At 65.6% G+C, this 12433-nt stretch overlaps 1 protein-coding gene across 2 annotated transcripts; it reads left to right on the top strand.

The window, feature by feature from the left end:
• AGPAT2 (1-acylglycerol-3-phosphate O-acyltransferase 2) lies at window positions 1-12399 on the top strand. Of its 2 annotated transcripts, none has more exons than XM_070455579.1 (6): window positions 1-272; window positions 8219-8352; window positions 8734-8909; window positions 9170-9265; window positions 10848-10920; window positions 11675-12399. In XM_070455579.1, exons 1-6 carry the CDS (start codon window positions 91-93, stop codon window positions 11881-11883), a joined length of 870 nt encoding a protein of 289 aa, XP_070311680.1. In that variant the 5' UTR covers window positions 1-90; the 3' UTR covers window positions 11884-12399. The 2 variants fall into 2 exon arrangements, with proteins under 2 accessions (XP_070311680.1, XP_070311685.1); XM_070455584.1 differs by lacking the exon at window positions 1-272 and adding an exon at window positions 4628-4746.
• Window positions 12400-12433: the final 34 nt, after the last annotated feature.

Genomic DNA, 12433 nt, shown 5'->3' with positions numbered 1-12433 from the left:
CGGGGGGAGGGCCCGCCGCCGCCGCCAGCCCGCGGCCGGAGCCCAGGCAGGCAGCCCGCGGCCCGCGCCGTCGGGGCTCCGGGCGCGGCTATGGAGCTGTGGCCGTGGCTGACCGCGGCGCTGCTGCTGCTGTTGCTGCTGGCGCAGCTGAGCCGCTCGGCCCGGTTCTACGCCAAGATCGGCCTGTACTGCGCCTTCTGCTTCACGGCCTCGGCGATGGCCGCGGTCGTCTGCCTGCTGCGCCACGGGGGCCGGACGGTGGAGAACATGAGGCAAGGGGGGCCGGGCGGGCGCGGGGGGACCGCTTCCGCTTCCCTAACTTTCCCGTGTCCTTTCCCTCCTTCCTGCCGCGCCTGCCTCTCCCGGGCTCCGGGAGTGGTGGGGGGAGCTCGAGGGGAGAGCTCCGGGAGTGGTGGGGGGACGCCCGAGGGGAGAGCGGGTCGGGGAGCGCGCCGGGGGGTGGTGGTGGGTGGGCTGCGGCCTCCGGAGCCCGCGTCATCGTGTCCCCGCGCCCTTGCCCCGGGGCTCCGGCCACGGGCCGGCACGGAGGGCTTTCCAGAGGTCTGGCCCTCGGCGCCGCGCAGGGTGCCGGCGGCTCCGGGAGGAATGCGGCCGGGCCGGGCGGGCAGAGGCTCGGTGCCGCTTCCCCGTGGCGGGGGTGGGGGCTAGCCGCCGGGCACCGCCGCGCCAGGGTCTCAGTCCCCTCGCCGCCACCCCGCCCGCCCACCTGTCGGGCGAGGAGCGCACGTGTGCTCAGCCCCTCCCTTCCGCTTAGGGAGGTGGGGCGGGGACTGCTGGCCCTTGGGGTCCAGCTTTGAGCCAGGGGAAAGAACGCGGTGGTGGCTAGGGTGTCCCCCCCATCCCTGGGGTTGGGGAGCTTGCTGTGGTGGGGGTCAGGCTTGGCTGACAGGAAGAGTTGGAGACCTCTCCCGGGCAGAGGTGGGGGCTGGGGGCGGTGCTGCATGGTGGCCCGAGAGGGGCTCCGTGGCCTTGCCCCCAGATTCCCATGAGGAGGGGCCGCTGCTAACATGCCACCCTGTGGCTTTGGCAATGATGACCTTTTGGCTGTGGCCTGGGGTGGGAATACTGTGGTCCCTAGGGCCCCCACCACCCCAGCGCTCACAGGGCAGGGTGTGAGGGGTCCTGGCTTTCTGCCCTTCCTTGCCTTGTCCATCCGGGCAGGCTGACGCTGCCAGGACTGACCTCCTCTGTACAGTTCTTCCCGGCTGTTTTCAGGGATATGTGGCTCCTGCCGCCCCAGAAGTGGGCGTGAGGACTAAGAGTGGGGAAGCCTGGTGGGTGGGCGATGAGTCTCTAGTGCCCCCTCCCCACGTGGCCCAGGGCAGCGACCCAGGGAGCAGAGATCACAGGGGTGGCCCACTTGTTGCCTTTCCAGCTGTCTTCCCAAGCAGTCAGCTCTCTGGGATGGGGAGGGCCTGTATCTAGAAATAGGGGGTTCCTCAGAGCTGGGCCCTGCCGGCAGGGATGCTGGCCTAAGTTCGAGGCCCTGGGACCCCCCTGCAGACAGTGGGCTCACAGCCCGTGTCCGTTGTTCCGCACCTGCTGGGGGCCAGCCAGGAGCAGGGCAGGGGGTGGTTTCCGGCAGCAAGGGCTGGTGGGCTCCTTGGAGGGGCAGCTGCCCCCCCCACAGCCAGGACCGAGGGTGGAGCGTCTGTTTCTGAGGCAGGAGGGGCCCTGAGCCTGGCTTGTGTTGCGTGCGGGTGGGACGCGAGTCCTGGAGCAGGTTTTCATCAGGCGTTCCCAGCGGTCACCCTTTCTCTCCCTGGCTCTGTGTTGCCAGGTGGCCTTGTCTTTAAAAGGTCCAACTCGCTCTTCCAGGCCTGAGCTTGAAAGCTGCTTCCCCGGGGTCAGACTGGAAGTCACAGCCACCCTTTCTGACCAGGTGGTGGATCTGGCAGGCCGGCCTGACCAGCACGCGGCACCCCAGGCCTGGCCGGCCCCATGGCCTCTGCTCTCTCGGGCTTGTTCCCCGAGCCCAGGAGCCCAGCTTGGCCCCCAGCCTCGCAGGAGATTTGGGCCCGCCAGGGCGTGCTCCTGAGGTGCTCAGGAGGGAGCCTCCCTCCCCGGGACAGTCCCCAACTCAGGCTCAATCCAGGATATAACGGAGGTGCCGCGTCCTCCCCAGAGAGAGGCAGGCCTGGGGGTCTGGGAACCCACAGCCCCCTTCCCCTGCAGCCCCGGGTCCCACAGGGTGGGTCGTTGGGAGGACACCCACGGCTCCCCAGTGACGGCAGAGAGGAGGGTCCCTTGTGAACACGAGTTCTCCAAGGGACGCGGCCGTGGAGGGCTGAGAAATGCAGAGGTCGTGGAGGCGCTGTGTCCCTCCAGGGACAGGCCCCCGAGGACAGGTGAGGTTGGGGGCCATGTGGACAGGATCCCTCATTTCAGGCCCCTCCTGGGCTGGGACTGTGTGGGCGCCTGGCTGCCCCCCCTCCCCCGCCCCCACTCCAGTTTAACCCTGACTTCCGGAAAGGACCCTGCCCATCAATTTTGCCTTGCACCCCCCCATGCACTGGTGGTTGCTTCATCCTTAGGGAGAGGGCTTGTTCCTAGTCCCATTTTACAGATGAGTCTGCAGAGAAGCAGCTTGAAACTCATGTTTCCGGGGGATGGTGGGGGTGGGTGGGGAGGCAACTGGCAGGCCCTAGGTCTAGGACACGGCAGACCTGGGCTGCAGACCCTGAGGGTGACTTCAAGGTGGGTCTTTTTCATCTTTCCTCTGTCTCACCCAGCATCGGGGCTGGGGGCAGCACCTTGACCGCTTTGGGGCTGGAGACCAGGCTCAGGGGAAGTCCTCAGTTCCAGGAGGGACAGCCCAGCTCCACCCACCCCCTCGCTTTCCCGTCTTCCCTGTAACCAGCAGCCCTTCTCTGATGGGGCAGCCAAGGAGGCCTTTGCCACTGAGTTGTGAATTTCGAGCGTGCTGGGCAGCGCTGGGCGCGGAGGACCAGAGGCAGGCTCTGTTGCAAGCACGCTGGGGCTGAGGCCAGGGACCCTCTCCCAGGCTGGCTGCCAGGGGAGGCTGGGTCCTCACCCTGGGGGCAGGTGCCCTTATCATACCCGCTGGGCAGAGAGCGAGGCCCGGGATTAGCCGTATTAGAACTGGCTTTTCTGTAGGACCAGGAAACCAGATAACAGCACCTTAACACAGAGTTTCCTTTCTCACACGTTCCAGGTGACCAGGACGGGCAGCTGGGACCACAGCTAGGCTGCAGAGTAGGGGGCAGGAGAGTGAGGCTCTGGGTCGGTGGAGCCCCCACACATTGAGGATGGGCATGGCTGCAGCCAGGGCCTGGGGCCCTGGTCTTGGGGTGGGATGGTGGGGGCAGCCCTCCCCCTGGGTGGACTGCAGGCCCGGAAGCAGCGCTCCCGAGATCTGGACACTGCTTGGGCCCCACCTCCTTCCAGGCCTCTGGCCTCCACCCCACTCCTGAGCCCCCTTAGCGCCTCTGGGCACCCTCAGAGGCTAGCACCCCCAGCTCCTGCCCACCCTGTGTTCCGGCTCATCTGACGCTTGGGAAAGGCCGCTGCCTGCCAGGCGGCCTCGCTGGGGCCTCTGGTCCCCTGAGCAGACCGATGGCTCTGTGTGCCCGCCCTCCTGGCAGGGCCTTCCCAAGTGAGTGCCACCAATCACCCCCCTCCACCCCTGCCACGTTGTAGGGCAAAGCCCACGGGGTCTGGCTGAGGACTTGACGCCGCTTGGCCGAAGTAGCGACCGGGTCTCCCCAGGGCTGCCTAGCCTGAGTCCGGGCTGAGGGCAGAGGTCAGCAGGTAGCCGAGACCTGACCTTGCACCACCTCCCAGCGGCCAGGAGCAGGTACCGGCTGGGGGACAGGCTTCGTCCGTTTACTTTGGATTCTTTTCTGCCTGTGATGTCGCCAACAGAGCCACTGTCTGTGGAGGGCTCCCCAGCCCGGCAGGTGTCTTGGGCGTTGGAGCCTCATCTGACTCGACCCTTCCGTGACCTTCCGGTCTCACGAGTGGAAGCAAGAAACGTAGGGAGGTCAAGTCCGTTGCCCAAGGTCACAGCCCTGAGAGGAGCGTCAGGGCCTGTCCGACCCAGAGCTGGGGTGGGGTCCGGGTGTCCCCAGATGAGCGCAGCTGATCCATGGAGGCTGGCTGCCAGGGCTTCGGCCCCAGGCCCCCGAGGATCCACACGTTTATGGCGCTTCCTTTGAGGCCAGCGGCCCAGATCAGGGTTAAGTGGAGGGCTCCTGAGAAAGACCCATGAGGGGTGAGGATAGCGCCTCTGCTATGGAGATCTCTGCCCCTGTGGGCTCTTGGAAAGGGGGGCAGGCCCCCCTGCCTTGCGGGGAGAGCTGGCACCAGTCACCCACAGCTGCCTGCAAGCGCTTTTGGAAGGCTGGGCCACCCAGCTTCAGGCAGCCTTGGCTCCGCCTCCCGGGAAAGGCAGGGCTGAAGTTGGGGCTGGGCGTGGGTGCCAACATCCCTGGCCACACCTGTGACTCCAGCTGCGAAGCTGGGGCCCTGCTTCCTGTGGGGAGGGGCACTGGGGTCAGCTGGGCTCGGAAGAGGCCTGGGCTGGGCGGGCCTGGCTGCCTGGGGAGGGCGGCTGCTCAGAGCTTCCTGCTGGGAGAGAAGTGCAGAGCCCTCCTGCTGGATGTGGAGTGGGGGCCAGAGAGCGCCCTCAGGGCGTGAGGGGAGGCCTGCTGAGGAGCTCAAACACTCCACCTGGCAGCCCTGGAGCCATCGCCCCGCCTCCAGGTGGGCCTGTGCCTGGCATTTTCCGTGCATTGTTCCAAAGTCAGATTTAGGGGCGGGCTCCAGCCCATCCGGCTTCCCCGCTGTGTGATTCTGGGCCAGTCGCTCAGCTTTGCTGAGCCTCCACTTCCCTGGTGCAGGAGTATATGACCTTGTGGGGTTACCGTCTGAGCGAAACTGGACAGTTGGCGTCTGTCCCCGGGCAAGCTTTGCAGGTAGCGTGGCGCTGCTGCTCCCGGGCGTGGGTGTGGGGCGTCCGTTCCTGTGGTTATGAGCGAGCTGCACTCGAGGCCAGGACAGACCGGCTCTCCCTGCTGGGGCCCTGGAGCCTCTGCACGGCTTGGGCAGCCTCCCTCCTGGAGGAAGCACTGTGAGAATGGTAGGGCGTCCCCACCCCTTTTTCAGAAAACCTTGCCGAGCCGGGACAGTAGGAGGAGAAAGAGCGAGACTCCGGGCGCCCACCCCCCTGCAGGGAGTGAGTGGCGGACCCCTTCCTGTGAGGAGCACCGCCCGCTCTGTCTGCTCCCAGATGCCCCTTTCTTTTTCGGCTTCCTGTACTTGTCTTCCTGTGCTTGTGTCGGTGGCTGTGTCCTTTCGTTTTGAGTGCCCTTATTTGTAAAATGTAGCGAGTTGCCCCCGGGGCCTGTCTGTCCCTTCTGGAACCCTTTGGTCCTTGGGAGGTCTGCCTCAACGGGGATGGGAGAGGCCCCTGCTAGGCTGAGTATCACAGGATACTGAGATCACAGTATATACAGTATCTTTCATCCTCCCCCACCCCCAAATACTGATCCTGTCAGTTAGATACAAAAAGAAAATACAGAGAAGTTCTGGAGAGGGATGTTTGGGAGGACTGCATTATACACTTGTAAATGGTTTAAAATGATAGATTTTATGTTACGTATATTTCACCACAATTTGTTTCCTTTTGGTTGAGTCAGGTAGCATCCGGGATCTTAGTTCCCCAATCAGGGAATAAAGCAGGGATCAAACCCGGGCCTCCCTGCATTGGAAGGGTGGACTGTTAACCACTGGACCAGCAAGGAAGTCCTTCATCACAACTCTTTAGGAAGAAGAATGGAGCCAGTAGATACCAGTGCCAGAGAGACCCACTGTCCTTTCCCGACGTGGCCTGGGACTTTGTGAGCTTGGCAGGGAAATGCAAGCGACAGGTTTGCATTAGAGGTCCCGGGAACCGTCCTGGCAGCAAATAAATAGGGGTCATTGCTCTTTCCTCTGCCGCAGCCCTATCTGTCTCGGCTGTCCCCACGGGGACGCTGAGGTGTACTTTCCCTAATCCTGACCTCTCCTGTGCGTTGGCAGCTTTAGGATCAGTTGCCGGAAGAGGATTGCAGATCTCAGGGACTAGGCTTCTTAAGGGCTCTGCTAGGTGCTGCCAGCCTGCCCTCCTCCGGAAACCTCTGCGGGCTCCCACCTCTGCCGGTAGCCTTGGGCCGTCTCCCAACACCTGCCGGCACCTCCCGTTATCTGGCTGTCCTCTGCCCATCTGAAGGATGAGGACAGGGCTTCTCGTTTCTATCCGCATTTCCTTTGATGGCCAGTGGGACTGCGTGCTTCTGTGTTGTTGGACGACGCACGTTTTTCCCGTTTGTGAATGGCCTGCTTGCGCCCTCTCCTTGGGTCGGTGAAGCCTCACAGTGACCCGAGAAGCCGTCTCTTGGCAGTCGGGAAGCCCGAGGCTCCCCAGCTGAGATGGCCAGGCGAGGTCTCCCGAGAAGATCCAAGCCAGGGGCACCTCTGAGCCGGGTGGGGACAGAGGGACAGGTCTGGCTCGAGCTGGCAGAGGCTCAGCGCCAAGGAGGACGGCCCAGCTTCCGGGTCCAGCAAGACCGGCTGGCCCGGCTGTGAGAGCAGCCGGGGCTCAGCTGCCTCCCTCGCGGAGCCCCTCTCTCCCACCTGCGCCGTGGGAGGCGGAGGGGAGAGAGGCTGCGTGGGCCAGATGCGAGCCTGCCTTTCAGACAGAGGCAGAGCTGATCGGATCCACTCGTGTGAGGCTCAGAGGAGTCTTGGCCACAGAGACCGAAAGTAGATGCTGGGGCCCGGGGCGGGCAGTGCGTGTGTGATGGGAACAGCGTGTCCGTCAATCTGAGAAGATGAAAGTCCTGGGGGGGGGGGGCAGTTGCACAACAGCGTGACTGCACTTGAACGGCGTGTTTCAGACCCGTCCGCAGAGGGTAGACGTTGTGCCGCGTGTATTTTAACCACACTTTTAAAGACTTGAGTCTGCCTTCAGGCCAAGGGCCCAGCTCTGAGCCTCTGCTCTATTGAGAACCAGCTCTGGGCCCAGGCCCTTCTGGCTGGAGTGGAAAAGGCCTGCCTCTCGGTCAGGACTGTGAGGATCTCCCTGGCAGCAGGGGGTGGGGGTGGGGGTGTGTGCAGGAATCCTGGGCAGGACGTGGAAAGCTCTTGGGTCACCGGCAGCCCACCCTCAGCCCCCCACCACCCACGGGTGGGAAGGACCCAGGGGCCCTGCCGGAGCGGCAAAGGAGTGACCGCAAGCCTCGGGCTCCGTCCCCCCGTGTGCTCTGACCCCTCACTGGCACCAATCCCGTGCCAAGTGTATGCGGCGTCAACCTTCTCCCTGCCAGCCAGCTACCCGGAGACGCCGTCCCCAGGGATCACCGTCACCTCATGCGGGGATAGGCCCCTCCGGGTCACGCGTGCCCAGGGCAGCCTCCTGCTGGGAGCAGGGCCCACGCACATCCTAGCCTGGCATCCTTGTGTGACCTTGAGTGTGTGTGTATGTGTGTGTCTGTGTGTGTGTCTGTGTGTGAGTGAAACGGGCAGGCTGCTGTTTGCAGGGCAAGGAGGCGTGAAGGCCGTGTCACCTTGATGGTGCCTGCTGGGCCGGTCTCCCCAGCAGCGGCTCTTCCGAACCAGGAAGCAGCCCTCGGCTCCTCGCCGAGGTCTCCGCTTGGTACCCACGCTTCCCTCCCTTGGGTGTGGCTCTGCCTTGAGGGATGGTCATGTCCCATGTCCCATGGGGGGCCCCCTGCCCCGGCCGCCTCTGTGGGCGGCCTCTCCACATTGGGTCCTTCGGGCTCTGATGCAACTGAGCACAGAGTTAGCCAGCCCGAGGGGTTCTCAGTCCACCCCCATTCAGCCAGGCCCCCTGCCTGGCGTGATAAGCAGGACTTGGGGGGTGGAGGCTGGATAACAGGGTCGGATCCGGGTACACGGACGTGGAAGGAGGCGTCCTTCCCATGGCCCGGCGTTGGGGTCCCTGAGGCCTTGCTTCTGTGTGATCTTCATGTCACTGGCTGGGAGGCCAGGGGGCTGGAGGGCAGGGGGAGCCATCCTGCTAAGGGACAAGACCTGAAGGCTCTCGGAGGGGGAGGCGGGCTCAGGGTCAGTGGCCAGCCTGCCAGGGTGGGCTGGGGGTCTCCAGGCTGTGGACGCAGAGCCCAAGTCACGCCGGGGCAGCGGCCCTCTCTCACGGGGCCCATCTCCCCCGCAGCATCATCAGTTCGTTTGTCCGGTCCTTCAAGTACGCATACGGCCTCCGCTTCGAGGTCAAAGGCCGTGAGATACTGGACGAGGACCGCCCCTGTGTCATCATCTCCAACCACCAGAGCATCCTGGACATGATGGGTAAGGCCGGGCCGCGGCGGGGTGGGGGTCTGGGGGAGGGCTGACCCTTCCCAGTTGCCTGGGGGTAGGGGGAGGCTGCTCTCCTACTCGGCGGCTGGACCCAGCTGAGCTGGCAGGCGGGGGTTTGACACTGGACGGGGCGGGGACCTGCGCCTCCCTGCGGCGGGTAACGGGACCAGGCAGCCTGTGCGGGGGCCCCCGGGCTCTGCTGTAGGAGCCCTGCTTCAGTGCCTCCCCTGCTGGGAAGCTGAGGCTCAGAGGCCAGACGGCGCCCAGCGCCAGTGATGTCCGAGGCCAGGGCTGGCCCGCCTCTCCTTGGGGAGTGTTCCCTGAGCTGCGCTCTGTCTCCTCTTGTCCCTGCCTGGCGTCCGGCGCCCGCAGGCCTCATGGAGGTCCTCCCCGACCGCTGCGTGCAGATCGCCAAGCGGGAGCTGCTCTTCCTGGGGCCCGTGGGCCTGATCATGTACCTGGGGGGCGTCCTCTTCATCAACCGGCAGCGCTCCCAGACGGCCATGAGCGTGATCACCGACGTGGGCGAGCGCATGGTCAGGGAGAAGGTGAGTGCCCAGGGCTGGGGCGCCCGGTGCTGTGGACACTTAGGGCTGATCGTGGTGTCAGGACGGCCCCGAGGGTGAGTCCCTGCAGCAGAAGAACCCGCCTCGTCGGTGCGTGGCTGAGAATCACGTACAGAAGAGCCAGGCACGGGGCCTCGGCTGTCAGCGGTGGCGGTCTCTGCTGAGAAGTGGGGCTCCCCGGGGGTGGGTGCCTCCCTGGGCGGCCGCCGGCTTTTGGGTGCAGCCTCCTGTCTCCCCGACAGCTCAAAGTGTGGATCTACCCGGAGGGCACACGAAACGACAACGGGGACCTTCTGCCTTTCAAGAAAGGCGCCTTCTACCTGGCGATCCAGGCCCAGGTGCGTTGGGGCTGCGGCCTCCCGGAGCGGCCAGGGCGGGAAGCACATCCAGGCTGGCCTACGGCTGGCGGTGACCTCCCAGCTGGCTGGGGCCACCGGCGCCCGGCGACCCCCTGCCTCTGGACAGGCAGCACCTGTCCGTGAGCGGCCGTGGAGGGCAGTCCCTGGGGCCCCTTAGCCGCTCTGGGCGTGAAGGCTGGGGCCAGCTGGAATGATGCTCATCACCTCTGTACCTGCCCACGGAGCTCCAGCACCCCGCCTTCCCGCTGGCTGGGCATAAAGAAGGCCCGCTGCCTGGGGTCTCGGCAGGGCTCTGCCAAGGTCGCGTTCAGTACCCCCGCACCCCTTGCCGGGGCGTGGTTTGGGACTTGGCAGTGGCTGTGGGGAAGGGGGTTGTGCACCAGGGCTCACGTGGGCCAGGACAGAGTGAGCGGAGAGCCCTGCACGGGGCTGCGCGTTGCTCTGGTCCTTGACCTCAAGGGGTACAGTTTGTCCCAGGTGTCCCGGAGATCTGGGGCGATGGCGGGAGAGGCTGGGGGCGTGTCCCTCCGTGGGGCGGGGCTCCCGGGGGTTCGGGGCCCTGTCTCAGCCTCTGGTCCTGTGCTGGGGGCTGTGCGAAGGGAAAGTCACCGGCGGGGCAGGGGTCCTTTCTTCCTGCCTGGGCAGGGTCAGGATGGCAGCTGGGCAGGGCTCTGCTTTCTCCTGGCCTTCACCTGGGACAGGTGGCCTCGAGCACCCCCTGGTGGCCCTGAGCAAGGCTGGGAGAGCCTTTCTTCCAGAAGCTCCCAGCCAGCGCTGGGGAGGGGGGGAGTAGGGGAGCTGGAGGGAGGGGTGGACGGGCCGCCCACAGTGGGGACAGGCGCCTGGGCTCTGATCCCCGCCCTGCCCGAGCACTTGGTGGAGGAGACCCCCGCCATAGGCTGGGGGCTGGCATCTCTTCCCTCTGCAGTGGAAAAGGGGTCACCGGGGTCATGGGAGAGAAGAGCGGAGCTTTGGGGGCTGGTGGGGTCAGGGCAGTCTCAGCCAGGACACTAGGCAGCGTATTTCCTGTCAGTTCCCCGCCCCGGGGTTAATGATTACTCCCGGGTGCTATTTCTGACACTGGAACCACCGTTGAAGTCCTCATTGGACTTGACCCTGGTGTCTTCTGGGAAAACCGGCAGGCCCTGCCCCCTCCCCTGGCTGGATTTGCCTCCAACTCCTCCCTGGGGTCGGGGGAGAGGCTGGGAATAGATGGGCAGAAAGACCTCAGTTACCTCCTCCGGCCAAACTGGACAGGGCCCTGGGTCACCTTGAGACCCTTGGGGGATGCGGAATGTGAATCAAATGGATGTGTGCCAACCCAGGAAGTCTTCCTGGAGGAGGGGATACTTGAATGAAGATGTTCAGGATGAGTTTATGGACTCGGGGCCACCCAGGGCACGAAGGGTGTCCCGGGGACAGTGTGTGGAAGCACCCTGAGGCAGGGTGGCCACAGGGGCCATGGGGGCAGGCAGGGCTCTGCCCTCGAGCTCGTCCCTGGGGCTCAGCTCCGAGGCCGGGCTGGGCTGCGTCCTCAGGCTGCCGCGTCTGCCGTCCCCAGGTACCCATCATCCCCGTGGTTTACTCCAGCTTTTCCTCCTTCTACAGCTGTAAGACGAAGCTCTTCACTTCAGGTAGCCCCCCACCCCCATACACACACACCCTTGTGCACACGCAGGCCCGCCCACCTGATCTCCCGTGACACCTGCTTCTGGGGGGGCCACTCCAGGCCGTGCCCCTCAGCGACTGGGGGCAGAAGGAAGGAGGCCCCGCCTTGAGCCCCGAGGCCGTGGCTCCTGGGGGTGGGCGGAGGCCCAGCTCCACACACATGGGCCAGGCTGTGCCCACAGCTCGGGGGCCCTTGAGGGGCGCGCTTCCTGTGCCCAGGGTGGGCTCCGAACCGGTGCATCCAGCCCCGACTCTCAGGCAGCAGCCACCCGGGGACGCCCCCCGCCACGGAGCTCAGGACCTCCCTCTGTCCTTCCCTCCAGACCCCCACGCGAGGGTGCCTGGCGCCCAGGTGGGAAGTGGGGTCCAAGGGAGAAGCTGCCTGCCCCACACCCTGGACCCCGAGGCTGCCTGCACCCCTGTGGATCACAGGAGGGGGCTGCCCCGGAGCCTCCCGGGGGAGGGAACGTTCTGGAGCCTGACCAGTCCTCACGAGGGGGCGCACACTCGTCCATGCCCGCTGTGAACGTGCCTGAGAGCACGTGTGTGCCCACGTCAGTGATTCGCAATTAAGAGCCAACTGCCAGAGACCGGGGTGTCGGGAAGAGCCCGGCCCAGCCCAGCCCCTCGGGAGGCTGGCAGATGGCCAAGACGGGGGTGGGGGGGGAGGCCCCCCGTGGGAGGCCCCAGGCGGCTGATGCCCCCACCCCGCCCCCACAGGAACCATCCAGGTGGAGGTGCTGGACGCCATCCCCACACGTGGTCTCACTGTCGCCGATGTCCCCAAGCTTCTGGACACCTGCCACCAGGCCATGAGGACGCGCTTTTTCCACATATCCAAGATCCCCCCGAAGAACGGGGCCCCCTCGGGGCCCACCGCCCAGGAGAACGGGGCCCCCTCGGGGCCCGACGCCCAGGAGGCCCAGTAATCAAGGCCCGGGGCTGGGCAGGACCTGGCTGGATGATGGACAGAGGAACACCCCCCCGCCCACCAGACACCACTGTGTCCCTTCTAGCCATCCCCCGCCAGAAGCGGGGCATCTCTTCCTGTCACTGCCTTGGGTCCAGGCCCCCCGATGTCCCTGCAAGGGGGAGTCAGCCCCCCAAGCTCTGAGGGCAGGGCCTCGCCCACCCCCATGCCTCTGGGGTCTGGCGTGGGAGCGGGTCTGGACCCCCATGGGCTGACAGGGCAGGGCCGAGCTGCCCGGCCCCCACCCTCTGCCCAGGCCTGTGGGGCACAGAGGCCGGCCTGCATCAGGCCCTCAGGGAGAGGTGGGGCTCTGGGGGGCCTGGACATCGGGGCTCAGGCCACCAGCTGGCTCACTCCAGCTGGGCCTCAGGGAGCCAGAGAGCAGGGTCTGCGGCTCCCGCCGACTCTGGGGAGCGAGTCTGCTGAATTGGGACTGTGCTCGTCACTGTTTTTTATAAACGAACTCTGGGAAGTGCCTGCTGAATCCTGCTCACTCAGAGGGTGGGCGG

The sequence above is a fragment of the Odocoileus virginianus genome, chromosome 2 (genome assembly GCF_023699985.2).
Source record: "Odocoileus virginianus isolate 20LAN1187 ecotype Illinois chromosome 2, Ovbor_1.2, whole genome shotgun sequence".
NCBI lineage: Eukaryota > Metazoa > Chordata > Mammalia > Artiodactyla > Cervidae > Odocoileus > Odocoileus virginianus.
Note: the sequence above shows the minus strand (reverse complement) of the source record. Positions and strands in the feature narration are given on the sequence as shown.

Excerpts from the sequence above, each read along its gene's own strand:
- AGPAT2 (XM_070455579.1), top strand. The coding sequence starts at position 91 with ATGGAGCTGTGGCCGTGGCTGACCGCGGCGCTGCTGCTGCTGTTGCTG. Across the intron at positions 8,910-9,169 it reads AGCGCATGGTCAGGGAGAAG|CTCAAAGTGTGGATCTACCC; the intron begins GTGAGTGCCCAG and ends TCTCCCCGACAG. Across the intron at positions 10,921-11,674 it reads GACGAAGCTCTTCACTTCAG|GAACCATCCAGGTGGAGGTG; the intron begins GTAGCCCCCCAC and ends CCGCCCCCACAG.